This window comes from Symphalangus syndactylus, chromosome 19 (genome assembly GCF_028878055.3).
Source record: "Symphalangus syndactylus isolate Jambi chromosome 19, NHGRI_mSymSyn1-v2.1_pri, whole genome shotgun sequence".
Lineage (NCBI taxonomy): Eukaryota > Metazoa > Chordata > Mammalia > Primates > Hylobatidae > Symphalangus > Symphalangus syndactylus.
The window spans coordinates 74,174,325-74,197,249 of record NC_072434.2 but is presented as its reverse complement, the minus strand read 5'-3'; the positions used below and the strand labels follow the sequence as shown (position 1 = coordinate 74,197,249).

The following is a 22,925-nucleotide window of genomic DNA, read 5'->3' as shown; positions in this document are numbered from 1 at the left end:
AGATATTTTTTCTTAATCTATCTGAACAAATACCTGTATCTCCACCTTGTCGTCTACTTTGAGTGTCTGAGAGCAGCTGAGTCACATGAAGGACACACCCCCAGAGTAAAGATACATGAACTCTTGCAGCTGAGGGGATCCCAGAACCCTGAGGTCTAGAACCCCTCCTTCTAGTCTCCATTAAGCCTGGTCCTATGAGAGCTTCTGTTCTTGGACCTGAGTAACATTTCCTCTCCTTTTATATTATTCAAGAAACTAACCAAAATAGACCCCAAGGTCTGTGCTGGAGCAAGACAGATAATCCAGCATTTTCTGTGTACAAGGCACCGCTGAGCCCTCTGTATGTCATTTCATTTGGTCCTTACAATAATCCTGTAGGAATGCTGCTAAACACCTTGAAATAGACAGGACTCCAGAGACCGGGGAGGCTGAGGAGAAAGGAAGGCCTGAGGCCAGGAGTTTGAGACCAGCCTGCACAACATAGGGAGACCCCATCTCTACGAAAATTTAAAAATTAGCTGGGTGGAGTAGTACATGTCTGTAGTCTTAGCTACCTGGGAGGCTGAGGCGGGAGGATCACTTGAGCCCAGGAGTTCAAGGCTGTCGTGTGCTATCATCGCACTAATGCACTCCAGCCTGAGTGAGAAAGCAAAACCCTGTCTAAAACTTGCACACAGCAACAGAGAACTGTCAGATCCACAACACCGCTTGCCATTTTGGTTGAGAAACCCTGCTTAAGGACCATAAACACAGCACTTGGTGAAAGACATTGAACCCAATTTTACCTTCTGTACCTCCAACACGTACTGGGCCACCATAAATGGGGAAAACACAGTGAACTCCTCAGCTCGTGCGGCGATGTGGCTGTACATCCTTTCAACCAGGCGTGCACACTTTAGGACCGTGGGCAGGTCATCTGTGCTTCCTACAGACAACAAAGTGTTTCCCAACCAATTAGTTCAAAAACAGCACATTTTAACTCTTCTATGTTAGACTTCTTAATATGGGTGAAAATTATCTCAAGTGTTACATGTCTCCCAGACTCTTTAATTGGCTTATTTTGCAGACAGAATAAGGGAGAACAGATATGTCCAAACAGTTATCTACACAACAAAGGGAGGGACACTTTAAAAACTCAAGAGTGCTCAGGTGTTTTTAAGAGTCTAACCAGAAAAGTAATCAAGATTTTTAGGATGAAATCTAGGACTACTAAAAACAAACAAAGAAACAAACAAACAAAAAAAAACACAAGATGGAGTTCTATAAGAAAGGCATAAAATGGAAAACAAATTGAAAATTATCTTAAGTGAAGAAAATCATTTACCGACAACATATGATTTAAAAAATGAGATACCCTAAATTATGTCTTTGCCTCCTTACATTGCAGAAATTGTTTGTGCATGTGCCTTTTATAGGTGGACAGACATAGGACTCAATTATCATTAGCAGACATTCTACTGTCTTCTTAGATTTACTTCTGATTCCTAGTTCTTTTCCTACCATATGGTGTCAGGACCATCCAGGGCCTCTTAACAAACTCCTCCCAAGAATCCTAATTGCATGAGTGTCCCCACAGCTTGAGTTACAGCCCATGGGGAAGTTCCAGCACACACCAGAGTACCTTCCCTGCTGTCATTCAGCACAATGGTAGGCAGTTTTTATAAAACTCCAGAAAACACAAACGAATCCATAAGGACAAAAAACAGATGGGTGACTGGGGCTGGAACCAGAGTGGAGAAAAAACTGCAAAGAAGCAAGAGGAATCTTTTAAGGATGATGGAAAATATTCTATATTTTGATTGTGGGGATGGCTTCATACATATATAAAACCCATTAAATTGCATACTTTAAACAGAAGCAATTTGTTATACATACATTGTATATAACTCAGTAAATTTGATTTTTAGAAGGCATACCTTTTTTGAAGACCCTGAATAAGCATACAGACATCTTTTATAGATGTAATTTTTCTAGATCAATGTAATTGTATGAAATTATGTCAACTGTTAACATTCATGTAGCATTTCAACAGACAATATACTTTAGTGATATGCTTTAATGTCTAACATCGACTGTTTCTTCTCTTTTCAGACTGTTCACCATATACATGCTATTTACAACATGAATACATAGCACTTGTTATTTTGGCCACCAATTTAATACATGCTCATTACAAAGAACATATTAGATACCAATAAAAGAAATAATAAAACAGTTAAAACTCTACTCAGTTAAGTCATGAACTGTCTGAGAACCAGGTCTTAGCAGATAAGATGAAGCTACATTCACATGAACACAGCACAGGGTCCCAGAAGTGTGATGTGCTCCTGTGCTTCCTCAAATACATGACAAAGGACATGCCTGTGGCAGTGTGACCAGGCTGTGCTCCACCACTGCTGAGCAAGGCCCCGGCCTTCCGTGCAGGCAGACATGACTAGAAGAACAGGGATTCCTCCTTGCTGAGCTCAGACAGGATGGGAGAGGCCTTGACACAGAAATGTAGGCAGCCACTACCAACTGCTGAGGCTGGCATGGGAGGGGAAACTTGTTTACTAAGGCCGCTCCTAAATCGATTCATGATATTAAGCTGACATGCTCTGCACCTGATACAGGAAGAAGCGAAATATCTAACTGTGCCACTGACTGATCCCAAAACCAGGCAGAGGAATTAAAGCCTAGTGTTAACAGTGCCCTTTTCCTTTTCTCAAAAGATGTCCGGTTAAAGGGCTATTGCTTAGGTCTACAAAACTGAACCACAATGGTGGGAGAGAAGCTGAGCACAACTCGTGTATTTCCAGTTGGCCCAGAACTACAGTCACAGGGTCTTCTCTGACACCCTGAGTTGAGTTATGGTCCCAGAGCATCTGAGCTGACACCCTGACCTACCGCTTAGCACATCAGACAGTACAGGGCTGGTACATGCTATGCAATTTCAAAATACTGTATTATAAAATAGAAATTCATGAAATTTTTTTTTTTTTTTTGGAGACAGAGTCTTGCTCTATCGCCCAGGCTGGAGTGCGATGGTGCGATCTCAGCTCACTGCAACCTCCGCCTCCTGGGCTCAAGCAATTCTCCTGCTTCAGCCTCCCGAGTAGCTCGGATTAAAGGAGTCCGCCACCACGCCCGGCTAATTTTTGTATTTTTAGTAGAGACAGAGTTTCACCATGTTGGCCAGGCTGGGCTTGAACTCCTGACCTCAGGTAATCCACCCGCCTCAGCCTCCCAAAATGCAGCCATGAGCCACTGTGCCTGGCCAGCAATTTTTAAAATAATGAAAGTCTCCCTCAAATTAGAAATTCAACAAGAATCAACTTCAAAGCTAAAAAATGAATTGTACACATAATATATGCTATTGCCATATGGCAGTTAGTGTTTCCCTAGTAAACAAACACACCCTTGCCAAGGTGAGGCTGGAACAGTGAGCAGCAGGACCTTATCCCTTTTATAAAATGAGATTGCTCTATACCTGCCTGTTCCTTTTCATCTCCCTATTGAACTGTAAGCTCCTTAAGGGCAGGAATGGGGTTGTAAGTCATTTTTATATCCCCTTTATATGATATACATGCTCAGTAAACATTTCCTAAATCTGATATTTTTTTTCCCAGAAAAGGAACTATTTCAATAAGGAGATACCTGATTCATCCACTGTTTTTGATAAGATAAAATGTGACCATTTGAAATTAAAAAAATATATATTTTGAGTATTCATTTGATATCAACATTTCTCTTATTTAAACACAACTGAGTAGTTTTATTTTCAGTAACATATGCGGCCAGCAGCCACACCTCATGATAAATACATTTGAAACTGTATCTGATATTACTCCAAATTACCTTTGTCCTTCTGCCGCCCTTCACGCATAACTGAAAACACCAATCTATTGAAAGAGTTCAAGAAAGAAGGGATGGCTTTCAGCATTACCTGTAATGACAGATAACATAATGTAAAAGTACATACATGATTATTTAAGTTTTTCTACTTTAAAGGAGCTCATACTTCTTTCTTTCTGAGCCTTGTCTATCGGGACACTCAAACCATTTGTGTGTGCCCGGGGGTAGCCACATCCTTTCGCCTGGATATGCTGGTGTCACTGCTCACCCATCTTGTAATAGACTCTCTGACCCTTGTTTTAACTATCTAGGGTAGAAAACCCACACTGCATAATTTCAGGAGCTTGATTCTTTCATCAACTTCATAAAATCCTGCACCTGTCATTTCAGTTTGTAATTTATGTGCATTGCATTTATATTGTACAGTCACGTACAAATCTAACATCAGCAGAGAGATTTTAAAACAAAGATGCTGACAAGATAAACAGGGCCAAAGGCAATTGTTAACGGGGGAAGGCTTTAGAGTTAGAACCAATGTCATGAGTGTTTAGCTTACCAGAGAATATTTTTCTTAAAAACTGCATTGCTGGCAGGTCTCCATCCTTAGGACATCAAAACACTTAAAAATATCTGAATGTGCATGAATATATGATACATAGCCATGCACTACAAAACAATACTCTGATCAAAGGCATACTGTATAAACAACAGTGGTCCTATAAGATTATAAAATTGTATTTTGAATGGAACTTTTCTGTTTAAATGCACAAATACTTACCATTGTGTTACAACTGTCTACAGGATTCAGTACAGTCACGTGCTGCATAGGTTTGTAGGTTTATAGCCTAGAAGCAACAGGCTATACCCCATAGCCTAGGTGTGCAGTACGCTGTACCATCTGGGTTTGTGAAAGTATTATACGATCTATGGTGTTTGCACAACAAAAATGCCTAACGACACATTTCTCAGAACATGTCTCTGTCATTAAGTGATGCATTAACTGTCATATCTATGAGTTCCTACACATATAGTCGGCCACACATACAGTGGCAGCACCATGAAAAGAAGACTGGTCAGAGATAACAAGTCTTGAGTCTAAGGTTTAGACTCAGCTAAGTGACGTTGGTCAAATTATTTGGTGGCACTGAGCCTCAGTTTAGTCATCAATAAAATGGGATTACTGCCCCCTTCACAGGCTTGCTATAGGGGTGGAACATAGCAAATGTTCAATAATGTTAGCCGAACTGTAATTTTTTCTGTGGGACATTTATCCCTAGTTTAAGTTTAACTTAAAAAGGAGCATACTATAAAACTGGAACTCAGGATGCCTCACTCCCTATATCCATTTGAATTATAAGCCCAGCAAGAGATCTATGCAAGTGAGTGGCTTATTTAAATACGTGGTAAGCAAAAACAGAGTAATTTCTAATGAGCTTCCTTAAAAAGTGTAGATTGTATATGCCTTATCCTAAAGCTTTGGGACCAGAAGTGTTTCAGATTTCAGACTTGGGAATATTTGCATATATATAATGAGATATCTTGGAGATGGGACCCATCTAAATATAATTTAAAAGTTCATTTATGTTTCACTTTATAAAAGTTTATACACACAGCTGAAGGTAATTTTATACAACAATTTTAAATAATTTTGTGCATGAAACAAAGTTTTGACTGTGTTTTGATTGCGACCAGTCACATGAGGTCAGGAGTGGGATTTTCCACTTGTAGCATGATGTCAGCACTCTAAAAGTTCCGAGTTTTGGAGCATTTTGTATAAGAAGTGTTCAACTGTAGTATACAAACACTATTCATAGCACCAGATCCAATGAAGAAAAACTCGCTCGCAAAGCCCAGTATGAAGGTCAAGCATTTTTATGCTTGAGAAACCACTTGGCTCTGAAATTTACTAGAACAGAAAGTTTGCCTAGCAAATCATTATTTGTATTATTATCCTGCAACAGTAAAGTTTTGCTGCCACTTTTCTATAGACTTCAAGTACCCTGCTCGCAGAGGAAAAGCTGCCTGCCGCTCTCACCCTCCTTCTCACCTTAGGGTGACACTGCAGGATTGAGAAGAGCACGTTGTGCAGCCTCGGGAAGACGCTTCCATACTCCAGCGGCTTCAGATGGTCCAAAGGGACAGTGAGAAGGATGCTGAAGGCCAGGCTGACGTGGTGGGGGTTGCCGATGGCCTCCTCCCCCTGCCGCAGCAGTGCAGCCAGGACGTCTAAGACAGGCCCAACCACCGTGAGGGACACAGGCTGCTCCTGACAAGCTTCTCGGTTTAGGAGCTAAAGGGCAAGATGAGATAGAGGAAAAATGAAAGTAATTCCCCAAGGAAATAACACAAACACTGCAGCACTGAGTGACTGAGGTAGAAATGTCTGTGCTCCAAAATGAATTGATGTGGTCAGTGGGCAGTTAAATACTATTTGCCAAACTTCTTACAAATCAGCTCTAGTGAAAGATATTCAATTAATGATCTAGAAAATAAAGAGAACAGACCCAAGAGGAAGGATAGCTCAAAGTCTTACCTAAGTAACCTGCGACAGCGCACCTGTGACCCTCCTTCTCAGATACACAGCAGCCCTGGTGAGGCCTTTTGGGTCCTGTCTCTCACAATGCTCACTGTTCTGCTGGGTATTCTGGCTGTGCGGACCCCTGCTACACCCTTTGGGTGGACCTAAGTGGATTCTAGCCTGGTGTTCTTATCACTGAGGGCCTACCACACACATCATCAACACCGTCCCCGCCCATCAGCATGGGTCGCCTCCCTATACAGCCCACGTGCCTCTCCTGATGCTCACCACACATACTTGGCGACGATGACCCCTGCCATCCAACAACACGGATGCTCAGGAAAACGACAAAGCAGCCAAATTGGAAACGAGAGAAGATTAAGTATGTTTTTTAGACCCTTTTGCCCCAGGAACATGCTAACTCAGGGCAACTGTCTCAGGTAGCAACAGCTAGAATTAGGGCAGAGGATGATGGTAAAATAGATACTGCTCCTTCGCACCTAAGTGTAAGAACACCCAGGTCAGGGTTTTTAGAGGGCAGGAGGCAGTCCCAATCTGAACCAGATTGTTCTAGTGAAACAAACAGCCCAGCAACAACTAGACACAAATTTTAACATTTGAGTAAGATTGTAATAAAATAAACTCCTATCTGCAACATTACTATCCCATCCTATAAAGCATTTTATTCTCACTGTATCATAGGCCTTAAACACACACACACACACACACACGCACGCACACAACTCCTAAAAATAAACGAGTGCATTAAACAAACCACAACATTTTGTGGGGACAAAGAAAGCCCCAGAATTCCTTCTTTTATCATCTGATTAAATAGGCATCTACAAGCTGGCTGCAGTGGCATGCACCTATAATCCTGGTGACTTGGGAGGCTGAGGCAGAAGGATCACTTGAGGCCAGGAGTTTGAGGCTGCAGAACACTATGTTTGCAACTGCAAATAGCCACTTCACCTTAGCCTGGACCACACAGTGAAACTCCATTTCTAAAAAAATAATAAAACATAAAATTTTAAAAATTAAGCAGGCCTCCACGGTAGCCTCCCTTTATCACTACATCCCTCTTTTTACTGCCTGTCTGATGCTTCCCAGTGCTACTAAATGTTCCTTGATGCCACCTCCCTTCCACTGCTCCAACCGTTGATACCAATGTGTTCAGGCAGGACACACAAGCTCGGCATCCTGCTCACCGCCACCCTTAGGAAGCAGCCCACACACACGTTCTGCATAAAGTTACAGGGCAGCGGACCCCAAAAGGCTGACTTCTGTCTTTACAGGAAGAGGGAGGGGAGGAGCTGGAGGACACATCTCCAGAGGGTACTCACTGTTAAAGCCGTGACTATCTGGGGACATGCACGCCACAACAGACTTGCTTTCTCTCCACTGAGTGGGCAGTTCAGTAGCAGCCTCAGCAATGTAACAGCTGACACAACAGCCTGGGGCAAAAGAGAAAAAACTTAGCAGCAGAGATAGCGTGTTCTCTCTTAAGAACTCCACCTGGGGAAGAAGCCTGCTCCCTGGGGCTGCGGCATTGGAGTGGATTGAGAACCCTGGTGTCAGGGGAGGTGGACAAGGCCTGCTTGGGGTTAAGTCCTAGGAGGGACACCCTTCACATCAGCATGCAGACAGGAAGGAAGCGAAGAAGATGAGCAGAGCTAGGGCAAAGTCAGGGTATTTCAGCAGCATCTCACTAAACCAAGCACGTAAATGGGCCAGGACACTGTGACCTAATTATGGAGAGCCTGTGCTGTCAAGGCTCTGTCCACGCAGAGGACATTGGCTGTTACTTCACTGAGCAACGATGCACGCTGACAGATAGGAGGGGCTGGAGGAAAATGTGAAAACAATCGGATTAGGTGCTGTGGTCACGGGTGCTACATGCTGACATGAGGGCAGTATGGCTCAATCGGGTCACATGTTTCAAAATATATGGTGGGAGAGGTCTTAAGCAAAGAATGAGCAGAATTTAACTTTTTTTTTTTTTTTTTTGAGACCGAGTCTCGCTCTGTCACCCAGGCTTGGAGTGCAATGGTATGATCTCTGCTCACTGCAACCTCCACCTCCTGGGCTCAAGCGATTCTCCTGCCTCAGCCTCCCAAGTGGCTGGGATTACAGGCACCTACCACCACGCCCAGCTAATTTTTGTATTTTTAGCAGGGACGGGGTTTCACTATGTTGGCCAGGTGGTTTTGAACTCCTGACCTCATATAATCCACTCACCTCGGCCTCCCAAAGTGCTGGGATTATAGGCGTGAGCCACTGCACCCGGCCAGAATTTAACTTTTATACGTGTCAGTATTGTGAATATGTAATACTTAGTATTTTACATAATAAGACCACACATTTGTAATTTGAAAAACTTCCCCTTTGAAAAATAAGGTTTTAAACCATGAGACGTGGGCAGAGCCCTACCTTTACGGGGTGCCTATATGAACAAACAGACCCAGTGCCAGGCATTTCACACTGTCAGTGAGTTTCGATTTCAGCCTCACACCATCCTTTACTCCCCGAATGCTGTGCAGCCCGCCCCACAACCCTAGCCAAAGTCCTGGCTTCTGCCTTTCACTCTCTTCCCTTCCCTGCTCCCTCTGACTAGGCACACCCCAAAGCCCCATCTCCACTCCCACTCTCCTGCCCACCTACAGGCTATCTCCCTACCAGGGCCTGCCCCCCGGCACCACTTCTCCCTGTCCATCTTCTCACACTTGCACATCCCCTGCTCCTGGCAACCCAACACGCTGCCTGCACGGTGCACGTCTCCCTTCCCCTCACCTCTGCTCCCCAACCAAGTCCCTTGCATTCTTCATTGCACGGCTGGAGTCTCACTTCCTCAGGGAAGTCTCCTGACCAACTGGTCCAAACAGAAATTTGGGTTTGTTTCCTCTCCTGCCCAAATCAGTACCCAATACCAGTGTGCTGTATATGACCAGGAGTCAATAAGCCATTCATGAGGCAGAATATGCCTAGACCACAGACCTTGGCTGGACTCTCCACCCTGCCAACCAGTGGCTCTGTGGCCTGTGGCCTTCTTCCTTGTGTAAGAGACGTCTGACCGGTCCAGTGCCCACAGGCATTCAGAGAAGCAAATCGCAGCATGTGAGCTCTGTGCAAAGGCACTCAGCAAATGCAACACCATGCAGGCTGTATTAGCAACTTCTGTCAGAACTGAAGGGGGCAGGCTAACCTAGGTGCTTCTGAAATGCTGGCATGAGGGCAGTATGGCCCAATCAGGCCACATGTTTCAAAAAGTACGGTGTGAGAGGTCTTCCGCAAAGAATGCGCAGAATTTAACTTTTTTATGTATCAGTTTTGTGAATGTATAACACTTAGTATTTGACGTAATAAGACCACACATTTGTAATTTGAAAAACTTCCTGTTTGAAAACTAAGGCCTCCCTATGCCGCAGCCTGGGCTGTCCCACAGCCCAGGGCTCCCTCACAGCCTCCCTCTTTGCCTACAGTCTCTACCAGTTAGAATGTTTAGTGTTAGGGGTGACACCACATCTCAAATCAGTTTTCCCATTTGAGCCGACATGGTTTCTGAGCCTGCCACACAAGGAGGGAGAAGCCGCTCACCTGCACATCTGCTTTCCACATGTTACTGACGTCCAGTCCCTGGAGAATACACTGCATCACCAGCCTCAAGTCCTCTGTCGTCCCAACCTCTAACATTTGGGTGAACAAGTCTCCCAAATGAGGCTCAATATCCTGAGTGACCTGAACAGGAATTTCAGGATCTGTGTGGAAAAGAAACCAAAACTGTTAAGATGTGACAGACAGGTGAAATAAACTACCAAGGAGCCATAGGATGAAACTGTGTACAGCTGTGGCCGCCATCAAACATCACCAAGTTAGGGGCATGGTGACACAAGCACTGGTGGAAAAAAGCAGGTACACATATTTAGTATGATGCCATGCTCTCACACACACAGCTACACCTGTGCACTGTGTGTACACACACAAACACAGAATACGACAGCCATGCTTAGGAGGTAAATTCCAAACTACAGAAGACAGTGATTATTGCTTTGTGCCGTTGACCCTTGAACAATGTTTGAACTGCATGGATCCACTTATACATGGGTTTTCTTCTGCCTCTGGCACCCCTGAGACAGCAAGACCAATCCCTCCTCTTCCTCCTCCTCAACCTACTCAATGTGAAGATGAAGAGGATGAAGACCTTGATGATAATCTACTTCACTTAATGAATGGCAAATACATTTTCTCTTCCTTATTATTTTCTTAATAACATCTTCTTTTCTCTAGCTTACTTGATTGTAAGAATATAATACATAAATACATATAAGAAATATATGGTAATCGACTGTTTATGTTATCAGTAAGGCTTTGGTTATCAGTAGTTTAGTTTCTAGAGAGTCAAAAGTAATACAAGATTTTTTTAATAGAATTGTATCAGAAGGATATACATGGAATTTTTTACTGTGCCGGGGGTTGGTGCCTTAACCCCTATGTTGTTCAAGGGTCAATTGTATTTTATTTCTCTATTTTCTTTGTGTTTCTTTTATAAAATCGGTACGGGTGCAAGAGTGGGTGGTATTCTAAACAGATGGGAAAGTCAGAAAGACTAAGAGAGCTCCACTTTCCAGGCCTGGATGACTGTCAGGAAGTCACCCAGCTGTTTCCATCATCCCCAGTGTCCTTGGGCCCACAGTTTCACAATAACGCCCAAATCCAGGGCACTCAAGGCCCTTTATCATCTGGCCCCAGGTCATCTTTCCAGCCAGCGCTTCAGCCCCACCTGCCTATTCCACATTGCCAGAATACCTTCCTGCTTTCCTGGCTTTGTTTACTATTTACAGCACTGGGGTAAAGGGGACTTCTGAGAGGTAAGGATCTAGGTCCAAGTCTCCCACAAGCTGTAAAACCCTGGACCCATGATCTCTCTGAGCCTCAACTCCCTCATCAGTGAAGTGGGCATAACAGCACCAACTCTTGTGGCTGGCAAATAAAAAAAGGCCACAGAGCTCACAACATAGTGCCCTCACACGAAAGGCTCCCATTTCCACCTGCCCTAGCTACCCCTCAAGGGCCACTCACACGTGGCCTGTATGTGGCCTCTCCACCAAGTCCCATAGCTCTGGTTCGCTTTATGGCGTCTCCCCAACCTTTACCCTGTGATCTGTGCGAATGTCTGTTTACTTAATTACATAGGCCAAAATCAACACCTCACTCATCTCCAGAGCAGGATACAGCCTCAAACATACAAGCATTTTAATTGTTTTTTTATGTTTCTGGAGACAGGATCTCACTCCGTCACCCAGGCTGGAGTGCAGTGGCACAATCATGGATCACTGCAGCCTCGACCTCTTCGGCTCAAGGGGTCCTCGCGCCTCAGCCTTCGGAGTAGCTGGGACCACAGGTGCATGCTACCCACACTGGCTTTTTGTAGAGATGGGGTTTTACTTTTTTGCTCAGGTTGGTCTCAAACTCCTGGCCTCAAGTGATCTCTTGGCTCAGCCTCCCTGAGTGCAGGATTACAGATGCCAGCCACCACTCCCAGCCAAGAAGCATTTTTAGAAGTGTTGATTTCTGTAATTGAAGTCAGGTCCTCTGTTCTGCTGTCAGAAGGCATTCTTTACAAAAGCCCACTTCTGAGCCACCCTTAAGGACACAAGCAGAACTCTGTGGCTGGGGCACCTGCATGGCCCCTCTTCACACTCCCTCTCCCTGCCCAAAGCCTTGGGCCACTCCTCACTTGGCATTTCTTCCAGAGCACTGACAACTCTGGCACTTCCCTGGACAGTGTCCAACAGCTCAGGTGGAAGAGGCCTGGACACAGCAACACCCCAGGCCCATGAGCTGAGGGCACAGTGTGGCAGGCTGGCCTTGCCCAACCCTGATCATGCTATGACCAAGGGGCTCTGTCCCTGGGGAAATAAGGTACCAGAAGTCCAAGGACATATAGTTAGGACTTAAAGACTGCCTCAACTTGGCCAGGCACAGTGGCTCATGCCTATAATCCCAGCACTTTGGGAGGCCGAGGCAGGCGGACCACTTAAGGTCAGGAGTTTGAGACCAGCCTGGCCAACATGGTAAAACCCCATCTCTACTAAAAATACAAGAATTAGCCGGGCGTGGTGGTGCACGCCTGTAATCCCAGCTCCTCAGAAGGCCGAGGCAAGAGAATCGCTCAAAGCCGGGAGGCAGAGGTTGCAGTGAGCCGAGACGGCGCCACTGTACTCCAGCCTAGGTGACAGAATGAGACTCTGCCTCAAAAAAAAAAAAAAAAAAAAAAAAAAGAGATTGCCTCAACTCAGCAAGGTTGAAGAGGAAAAGGAGGACACAACATTCTGTTTAACTAAGGGGCACAGGGCAGAGCTTCAGACCACCAGCTGCCGTTTCTTGGGCCAGTCACTTAGAACACTGTAATGAGACTTAATAAAAGACTCGATTTTAGCCCCCATTAAGAAGGTGAACACCATTCACTAAAAGAGACCCTGACACAGTAAGACAGAACAATGTAATATCAAAGGCTTTCAGTTAATCCACAATCCAGACAGAGACAGGTTACTGAAAGGGAGACAACAGCAGCGTGATTTGGCCCATGGCACTTCAGTTCTGGCACTGGCACAAGCAGACCAGATGGCTTTACTTTCAGCGAGAACCCATTTAACCCTCACGTACTGAAAGGCACGCCCGTGGCCCCACCCGTCACAGCTTCTCCACCCAGAAACAGAGTTAACATGTGCTTAACACAGACGTTAACGTGACGTTAACGAGGGTCAGATTTGGCTGACTTCCAGACCTCACCTCAAAAGACTGACCTGACCCCAGCCCTTTCCTTACCACCAAAACAAAAAAGACCCCCCACAATTGTGGTGTGTGCCATCTTGAAACAGAAGAAATCTCTTCCATTAACTTCGTTTGGGAGGGGTAAAAGTGTATTTTATTTGTATACCCTAATAAAGGTAACAAATCTTAATCATCTTTCACTATAGAGGAAAACCTCAACAAACTCTAATTGGGCCTCCAAAAACATTATAATCTATCCCCTGCTTATGACATATTTAATTAAATCATAGAAAAGTATTTTGATTTATTCTTATTAAAATGCAACATTAAAGTGGTACAAAATAATAGCAACAATCACAACATGTTAATGCAATAATACAATGCATGTTAATACATGCATGTTAATACAGTAATTATTTTAATTTTTGGATGCGTTTCTAGCCTTTGTCTGCACACATGTATATCTTATATAGTTGTGGCATATTTAACATTTCATATTGTATTTTTTTAACAATATTTTCTAGATATTTCTAGCCCTTGTCTTCATAATAGTTTTCATAATTATATTTTTAATGGCTGCATAGTAACCCATTAACCTTTCACTAAGGGGGCTGTAAAGGTTGACTCTGTGCAGGAAGACATGAGCTCTCTCGCTTCAAGGCTGTGCATGAGGTCCTACTTTGCTGCCTGGAAGGCTGCCTTCAGACTAAAACGCTTTGATGACATTGAAGATTAGCCTTGGTTCAGTGAGCACCTGCACCTGGCAGCACCCTAATACGGGGGGTGGGGGGATGGGGGTGAACTAAGGAAGGCACAGTCCTGTCCTCAAGGAACTGTAAGAGGCTCTTTGGAAATTAAGTGATTTGGCTGGACACAGTGGCTCACACCTGTAATCCCAGTACTTTGGGAGGCTGAGGCAGGCAGATAACGAGGTTAGGAGATCGAGACCATCCTGGCTAACATGGTGAAACCCCGTCTTTACTAAAAAATACAAAAAAATTAGCCGGGCGTGGTGGCGGGTGCCAGTAGTCCCAGTATTTGGGAGGCTGAGGTAGGAGAATGGCGTGAACCCGGGAGGCGGAGCTTGCAGTGAGCTGAGATTGCACCACTGCACTCCAACCTGGGAGACAAGAGTGAGACTCCATCTCAAAAAAAAAAAGAAATTAAGTGATTTGTACTTTTTAATTTTTATTTATTTATTTTTTTTATGAGACAGGGTCTCACTGTGTCACCCAGGCTGGAGTGCAATGGCAGGATCAAGATTCACTGCAGCACCAACCTCCCTGGGCTCAGGTGATCCTCCCACTTCAACCTCCTGAGTAGCTGGGACTACAGACACACGCCACCATGCCTGGCCAATTTTTGTATTTTTTGTAGAGATGGGGTTTTGCCATGTTGCCTGGACTCAAGCAATCTGCCCCCTCAGCCTCCCAAAGTGCTGGGATTACTGGCGTGAGCTGCCATGCCTGGCTCTGATTTGTACTTTTTTAAAGTTGGCAGATTTTTATATCTTTTTAAAGTCAATTTATGGCACTGAAAGTCTGATGCATAACAGCCTACTAAGGATGCAGGTATCTATGTATCTCATTGCAGCCAGCACAAGTTAAAGGCTAAAAAGCTGAAGAGGAGCAGATTTCAAAACTATAAACTTACACAGAACAACCTCCAAAATAAGTGAGCAACTGAGGTGCAGAGTAACATACGGAGGAGGCTGCTGTTTGCACAGAAAGTAAGGAAACAGTTGTAGCAGTAATTGCTTATGTATGCCTAGAATGTCAACAGAGGGCATGAAGTCATGGGTGCTGGGCCTAGAAGGGAGGACTTCTCACTGTCCACATGTGGTACTTTTTATTTATTTTTTTTTTTTTGAGACAGACTCTTGCTCTGTCGCCCAGGCTAGAGTGCAGTGGCGCGATCTCGGCTCACCACAAGCTCTGCCTCCCAGGTTCACGCCATTCTCCTGCCTCAGCCTCCCGAGTAGCTGGGACTACAGGCGCCTGCCACTACGCCCGGCTTTTTTGTATTTGTAGTAGAGATGGGGTTTCTCCATGTTAGCCAGGATGGTCTCGATCTCCTGGCCTCATGATCCACCCGCCTTGGCCTCCCAAAGTGGTGGGATTACAGGCGTGAGCCACCGCACCCAGCCTCACATGTGGTACCTTTTGAACACATCACGTGTTCACTTATTCCCAGTTCCAAAAAGGGGAGCAGTGGAAACCAGACCTCTATAACACAGAATTAGCTCAAGAGAAAATATCTTACCTGCAAGAACTCTTCTCACAGAATGAAACATGGAGGTAAACACGGAGTCCTTTTTGGGATGCAGTTCTGGGGCTAAAAAGAACAGAGTTAAAAACTGCAAGGCTGCCCGAAAAGACTGATCCTGTCCCGCGAGAGCTGGCAACTCCAACAGTATCTGAGAGTAAACACTCTGGTAGAGGGCAGCGTGGGAGAGTAGCGTCCTGTCGCTTCCTTGGGAAATGTCGGCCCCTCCATCCCTGCAGTGCTGACCCAGGTCGGCTTCCATGAGCATGCTGACGGATGAGATGAGGACCGAGGGAAGGCGCCAGCCCTGGGCCTCCGGCACTAAGCAGAGCTGCAGCACAGCTCCTGTCTGCAGCACAACCTGCTGCAGCAGCTCAGACAGTGCTGCTGGGGCCTCCTGGCCCAGCTTCTGCTCTTTGAGGAAAGGTCCCAGGACATGGCACAACCTGGTTAAAGACACCAGAAGGAGCTGCCTGCCCTGGGGGTTCTGATTTTCTAATCGTTTGCTTGAAGCTGCCTCCATGTATGGTTTGGAACTACAGAGGAATGCGGTGATTTTTCTAAAATTGAGCACCAAGCTCAGCTTCATTTGGATGAGCATCTGCATTAGCTCCTCTAAGAATGTCCCTATCACTTGGAGGAATTCCAGCCAAGCGGGATCATCCATCTCAGTAAGGAACCTACTACTAGCTCTGAACAATGAGGTCAGTACAATCTCAAAAATATCACTACCATACATGGTCTTGAACACAGAGCGAGCACTTTTCCCCCTTTGTAGGTAACCAAGAAGCTGGTAGCAAGTCGTCAAGAACTTGAGAGCCAGTGAGGAGGGGCAAGAGCATCCTAGTTTGGTGATGGCCATGGACAGTAACAGAAGAAAATAATGCACATGATAGGGTTGCAAGAGGCTGTCCAGCTGTAAGGCAGAAATCACTTCCAAAAGCCCCAGGATGCTTTCCAACTGCTCTCCCTCCAGCTGGATAGGGAAGTCACTCTTGACCAGGGACAGTAAGTTCTGGGCAATTTCTCCTCTAGGTTCTATACCTTCGGGTCCAGCTTTTGCAAATCTGTTTTCCCAATGACCCACAACCATGTGGTCCTTTTCAAAAAGCCAGGGAAGCTGCTGACTGACAAGACCTGAGTCATGCTGGGCACCAGAACACAGAATGCTGGAGCAACTTGTGGTTACGCACATTAAGAAAGCAGAATGAAGGGACTGCATCTCTGGAAAAAGAGGGCTATGAAGGAAGGCTTTGGATATTTTTTCCAGTGTGATGTATGCCTCTTCATCTATTGAGCCTTCCTGGGCTTTGCCCATCGGTAAAGTTCTCAGCAGGACACTGGCCAGGTATCCCACATCATCCGGACACAGATAGGATATTAAAATTGTGAGATTTGACACAATCAAGTGCCAGTGTGCTACAGGGTATGTGAGTCCACTCACCGTCCCGACTTGGCCATCCCAGGAAGCCGTCGTTCTCTGATTCAAGCTTTTTCTGCCGGAACCAATAATAAAGGCAGCATCGCATCTCAAACTTTGGATGGCTCCTTCAGACCGGAAACTAGCTTGCATTAAAGTCCTTTTCATTTTCTGCAGGTACAGCTGTTCTAAGCAATATCTACCAAGAGTGCTGAACTGAGCTGTAAACTTCTCTATCTTCTTCCAATGCTGTGTTTTCACACCTGGGAGCAATGAAGGGAGGTTCGAGATCTCCAGAGCAACACCTATAAGAGGCCTAGACATAGAGCGATACTGGCTACAGTTCAAACTGAACATAGTGTCCACCTGGGCCCAAGTGTAAGACAGCAGAAGTGCAGAGTCACTGACTTTCTGCAGCCACAGCTCTGGCTCTGGACCTGGGGGGTCCAGGAGAAGGGCCAGCAGGGGCTGCACGAGCTCCCTCAGCATCCTCTCCATCACGCACTGTGTCCGTCTGACGATGGGCAGGGGCGTGCTGCTGTCCAGGCTCCTCATATTGAACATGATACAGTGCAGCAGCGAGCTCAGTGACAGTGACTTCAGGGCCATGTCGGCATCACTCTGCAAATAGGGCAAGACTAAAGACTGGAACTTCTCCAGCACAAGGGACCACGTGTCCAGGATCTGACTCGGAGACAGCTCCAGGAGGCATGCAGAGAGTACCGTGGAGGGGCCCGAGGCCAGCACAGGCTGCCTCAGTGCCTCAGCAGCTGGACGACAGATCACCCCCAAAACCTCTTCAAACAACCGTGGCACTTGTCGGAGTTTGGCATAAGTCTGGAAGACAGTATGAATAAGCGCCTCCTGGGCTTTTTTGGTTCGAAACTCTGTTACTTCTGCATCGATCCACGCTGAAGCCAGCAGGTCATCCAGGTCTGGCTCCAAAATCAAATGATTCAGAGATATCAACGTCTTCAGGCAGCGGAACCAGGCCGGTATGGGTGCTTGTGCATGGTTTATCAGCAGCTCAGCCACACGGCGGTAAAAGCGGAACTGAGCCTCTTCATGCCGAATTCTGTCGGCAGCGATGTTGTAGATATTGTTGTTGGCCACTGAGTTTAGTAGCTGTTCCACAACCAAAAGCTCTGTGGTCCAATCTGATGTGGACAGGGCTTTGCTCTGCTCCTCCTGCAGGTGTGAAATCTTCAAGCAGCCAAACAGCCTGGGGAGAACCCGGAAGCAGAGAAGCTGGTTTCCCTCCTTAAAGTAAGAATCTAGAAAGAGCTTATACAGCAAGGCCACTGAGTTGGCCACAACAGAGGTATGAAGGGATGCTGCACTATAGCCAGCATCAACCAGCCTGGTGAGCACGGTGTCCATGGGAGCCAGAAGGTTCTTCATGGCTCCCGTCTTTACATGCCCTTGCTGCTGGTCCAACAGCTCCTCCTTGTATGATGACAGCAGCTCAGGCTGAAAAATCCCTCCTCGGAACACGGCCTCAATCTGACTCCTGATGTCCCGGCTCAGCAGCTGCCTCAGCTGGCCCTGGCCAGCCTGCGTCCATGTGCCGCCAGAGAGTAAGTGCCTCAGGACCAGGCACGGCTGGAGCAGGTGAGCAGTCACATCCCCAAAGGCACGTCTTGGGTTGACCTGCTGCTGCAGGATCAAGAGATAATGACCAAGGGCCAGGTGAATGACCTCAAACAACTGGGCTACCACAGCTCCTTCGGGCTGCCGGCAGGCTGACCAGCAAAGCTGGCTCAGCAAGGCTACCATCAGCTCCTGTTTGGCCGTGTAGATGACAGCCAGGGCAGGTGTCGACAGGATGCCCTGGCAGCATCGAAGGACAGCACAGATGTTTCTTTGGGATCCCGAAAGAGAGAACTCAGCTACTCTCTCATTTATGATCTGAACATTAAGAAAGAAAGAAAATTCATTACTGACCTTAAACCCATACATACACAAGAAAAGTATTAAAAAAAAAATCAACAAACTCACCCCTTTCCCTCATCTCAGTAAGAAAGAAATGCCCAGATTACCATATTTCAGTGAACTTGACATAAGCTTAGTGCATCAAAATAAGGCAAAGCACCTGTTTCAATTCCTCCACACATCTATCTTCTACCAGTGCAAATCTAGAAAAGGATCCGTGCCTTTGTAAATTTGCTGTCCTTTTTTTTAAAGCTGGGTTTTAAAGGGCTTAAATGCCAAATGTCACTTTCCCTTAGATCCTAAACCTGCAATTGAGCTTAGATGTTACCAGGCAGAGGGAAAGTAGCACTTAAATTACGATCTTGTGGTCCAAAATACATGTTTATAGGCCAGGCACAGTGGCTCACACCTGTAATCCCAGCACTTTGAGAGGCCAAGGTGGGCGGATCACTTGAGGTCAGGAGTTTGAGACCAGCCTGGCCAACACAGTGAAACCCGACTCCACTAAAAATGAAAAAATTAACCAGGCATGGTGGCGGGCACCTGTAATCCCAGCTACTTGGGAGGCTGAGGCAGAAGAACTGCTTGAACCTGCGAGGCAGAGGTTGCAGTGAGCTGGGATCGAGCCACTGCACTCCAGCCTGGGTGACAGAGACTCTCTGAAAAAACAAAAAAAAATACATGTTTATAGTCAATTATACTTTTTCTATTAAAAAAAAGCCAAAGCAAAAGGCACTCTTTTAAAAAAAGAAAGCAGCTGGGCATGGTGGCTCATGCCTGTAATCCCAACACTTTGGGAGGCTGAGTGGGGGGCAGATCACTTGAGGCCAGGCATTGGAGACCAGCCTGGTCAACATGGTGAAACACCATCTCTACTAAAAATATAAAAATTAGCCGAGCATGGTGGTGCACACCTGTAGTCCCAGCTACTCGGGAGGCTGAGGCACAAGAATTGCTTGAACCCAGGAGGCAGAGGTTCCAGTGAGCCAAGATCACACCACTGCACTCCAGCCTGGGTGACAGAGACTCTATCTCAAAAAATTTTTTAAAAGGAAAGCAGATGGTATGTTGCTACTGCTTATTATACAGCAAATCTATTGTCTACTGCTCTCAAAATTCCAAAATTCACAAACACCAGAAATTATGAGAACCAGGCAGATTCTATAATTCAGTCACAGGTTAAGTGACTTGCTCCCAGCCTTATGGAATCTGAGAACCAAACCTATCCCAGGTGCTAAGTTAGCAGTGCCCTAATGAGATAGGTATTATTAATTCTATTCAAGTAATTGCTGGCCATGGACTTTTAAAGTTACTCTGGAAAAGCTGTAACAAAGATGACAAATCCTTAAATGTCAATGCACTATTACAGTGATCTCCAAATTTTTGATTATACAACTCATCGATTTTTCCTGCATTTATACACAATAAGTGTAATTTATTTATAAATTATGCACATATGCCACAGCATTAACATTTTATATAATTATGAAGCATACATACAAATAAAAATTAAGTATGGCTTTTTAAACAAGGAGACATTCCAAGATTTTCTTCCCATATTCCAAAAGATCATTTGAAATAAGCCACTTTGATGACCACTGGTTTATTATTTTAAAAAGTGACCCAGTTTGGAACATAATTTCAAGAACCGTTAAGCCCTATGTGCCATCAGGCAGCTCAACCTTCATTCCTCTCCGTTACTAGCCTCTAATGATCTTCTCTCTGCCTGCACACTCATGAGGGTGAGGCAATGTTATGACTTCACAGCCCAGGCTTTACACTCAGGCAGAGTGAGGTTCAAATCCCAGCTCTGCCATTAACTAGCCATGTGACTTTAGGAAAGTTAAACTTCTTTGAGCCTGGCACACATTAAGTGCTCACTAGTAGTAGTTTTTATCGTATCTAGCTATTCTCATGGTATTTAAACACACTCAGTTTTGACAATGAAGTTCCTACTTCTGATCTGAGACTTCAAAATCACTTTCAGTCAAAAACTGAGGAGGCCCCAGGTTGCCGGTCAAGCCACTAGTGGCACTTGTGGCTCGAAGGCCGTAGTGGAAAAAAAAAAAAACCTTTGAGGAAATTCCTGTCCGATTTTGGCCTTTGACCTCCCTCCAGGCCAAAAGAAAGGTGAAGAAGAAGAAAAACAAATCAGAGAAGCATAATTTGCTAGCTACCTTTTCCAATTCAAAAGGTAATCAATGACCTGTTTACGAAATCGTTCCAAGCTTTTTTTGAATATTAAATAACAAAATGCTTAGAGCATATGATACACATTCAATAGTTACTATCATAATTCCAATAATATTACATCCTTCTCTCCTACCTTAATATTTCCTATATCTTCATACAATTGACACTAAAACAAGTTTCCACCATTAACAAGAAATCAATGGAGATGCATGCAACACATACAGAAGAGTGAATACCTTGACTAGGGAAATCTGAAGATTAATGGTCTTTCCATTCTTGAGGAGATTCTGCAATTTTCTGCTATGTAAAATATTATCGATATAGATCCAAAGCCTTTCAACAATATCTTCCTTCAGTTCAAGTTTTTTCTTATAAAATGCAACCAATGATTGTCTTGCCCAATCAAGTAACACCTGAATTTGAAGGAAACATACACTGAAAATAAATTAATTTGCTGAGAGAAAGATGTTAGACATTATAGGGACATTACAGGTATAAGCAAATCCAACTGCCACGGGGGCAGCGGGGGAGAACCTCTCTTTTAAAACTTACCTTTGGTAATATTACTTAGGTGTTCTGGTATTTTAAAATGTTTATTATTAAAGGATAAGAATGGGAAAACAACAAATTTGTCTTCAGCTAGGGCAAATTAAAAGTTTCAGGTGAAACCAACATATCTTACCCCATTTTCTGAGGTTATACAGGCATACCTCATTTTATTGTGCCTTGTAGATACAGATATTGCATTTACAAATTGGAGGTTTATGGCAACCCTGTGCCAAGCAAGTCTATCAGATCCTTTATTCCAACAGCACGTGCTTGCTTCATGTCTCTGCCACATTTTGGTAATTCTCCCAGTATTTCCAACGTTTTCATTCTTCTACTTGTTATGGTGCTCTGTGACCAGTGATCACTGATGTTACTATTCTAATTGTTTTGGGGCGCCATGAACTGTGTCCTTCTAAGTCAGCAAGCCTAATCAATAAATGTTCTATGCATCCTGACTGCTCCACCAAAATGCTATTACCCTGACGGGCTATTTTCCCCTCCCTCCTTCTCCTCTGGCTTTCCTATTCCTTGAGACACAATAATATTGCAATTAGGCCAGCTAACCTACAGTGGCCTCCAGGTGTTCAAGTGGAAGGACTAGCTGCATGTCTCTTTAAATCCAAAGCTAAAGACAATTAAGCTTAGTGAGGAAGGCATGCTGAAAGGTGAGACAGACCAAAACCAAGCCTCTTGAGCCAATTAGCCAAATTGTGGATGCAATGGACAAGTTCTTGAAGGAAATTAAAAGTGTTACTCCAGTGAACACCAAATGATAGAAAGTGAAACTGCCTATTGCTGACACGGAGAAAGTTTTAGTGGTCTGGATAGAAGATCAAACCAACCACAACATTCCCTTAAGCAAAAGCTTAATCCAGAGCAAGGCCCTAACTCTCTTCAATTCTATGAAGGCTGAGAGAAGTAAGGAAGCTGCGGAAGAAAAGCTAGAAGCTAGCAGAGGTTGGTTTATGAAGTTTAGGGAAAGAAGCCATCCTCATAACATAAAAGTTCCAGGTGAAGTTATCTAGAAGGTCTAGCTAAAATCACTGATGAAGTTGGCTAAACTAAACAACAGATTTTCAGAGCAGAAGAAACAGCCTTCTATTGGAAGATGCCATCCAGGACTTTCTTTTTTTTTTCTTTTTTGAGACGGAGTTTCGCTCTTGTCGCCCAGGCTGGAGTGGAATGGCGCGATCTCGGCTCACTGCAAACTCTGACTCCCAGGTTTAAGTGGTTCTCCTGCTTCAGCCTCCTGAGTAGCTGGGATTACAGGTGCCTGCCGCCATGCCCGGCTAATTTTTTTGTATTTTTAGTAGAGACGGTGTTTCGCCATGTTGGCTAGACTGGTCTCAAACTCCTGGTCTCAGGTGATCCACCCACCTTGGCATCCCAAAGTGCTGGGATTACAGGCGTGAGCCACTGTGCCCGGCCACCATCTAGGACTTT

General features: G+C 44.9%; 1 protein-coding gene across 3 annotated transcripts in view; it reads right to left on the bottom strand.

Annotated features, from left to right (window-relative positions):
• The window catches only part of URB2 (URB2 ribosome biogenesis homolog), a 33,002-nt gene that overhangs the window by 5,698 nt on the left and 4,379 nt on the right, over positions 1–22,925 (bottom strand). For 2 of the 3 annotated variants that reach the window (XM_055234112.2, XM_055234111.2), the window contains exons 3-9: positions 21,170–21,346; positions 15,386–18,716; positions 9,947–10,107; positions 7,696–7,806; positions 5,882–6,124; positions 3,838–3,925; positions 786–925 (exon numbers count right to left, since the gene is read on the bottom strand). In XM_055234112.2, the coding sequence (XP_055090087.1) occupies positions 786–925; positions 3,838–3,925; positions 5,882–6,124; positions 7,696–7,806; positions 9,947–10,107; positions 15,386–18,716; positions 21,170–21,346 (4,251 nt within the window). The remainder of the gene's footprint in view (positions 1–785; positions 926–3,837; positions 3,926–5,881; positions 6,125–7,695; positions 7,807–9,946; positions 10,108–15,385; positions 18,717–21,169; positions 21,347–22,925) is intronic. The other variant, XM_063613992.1, reaches the window with a different exon arrangement.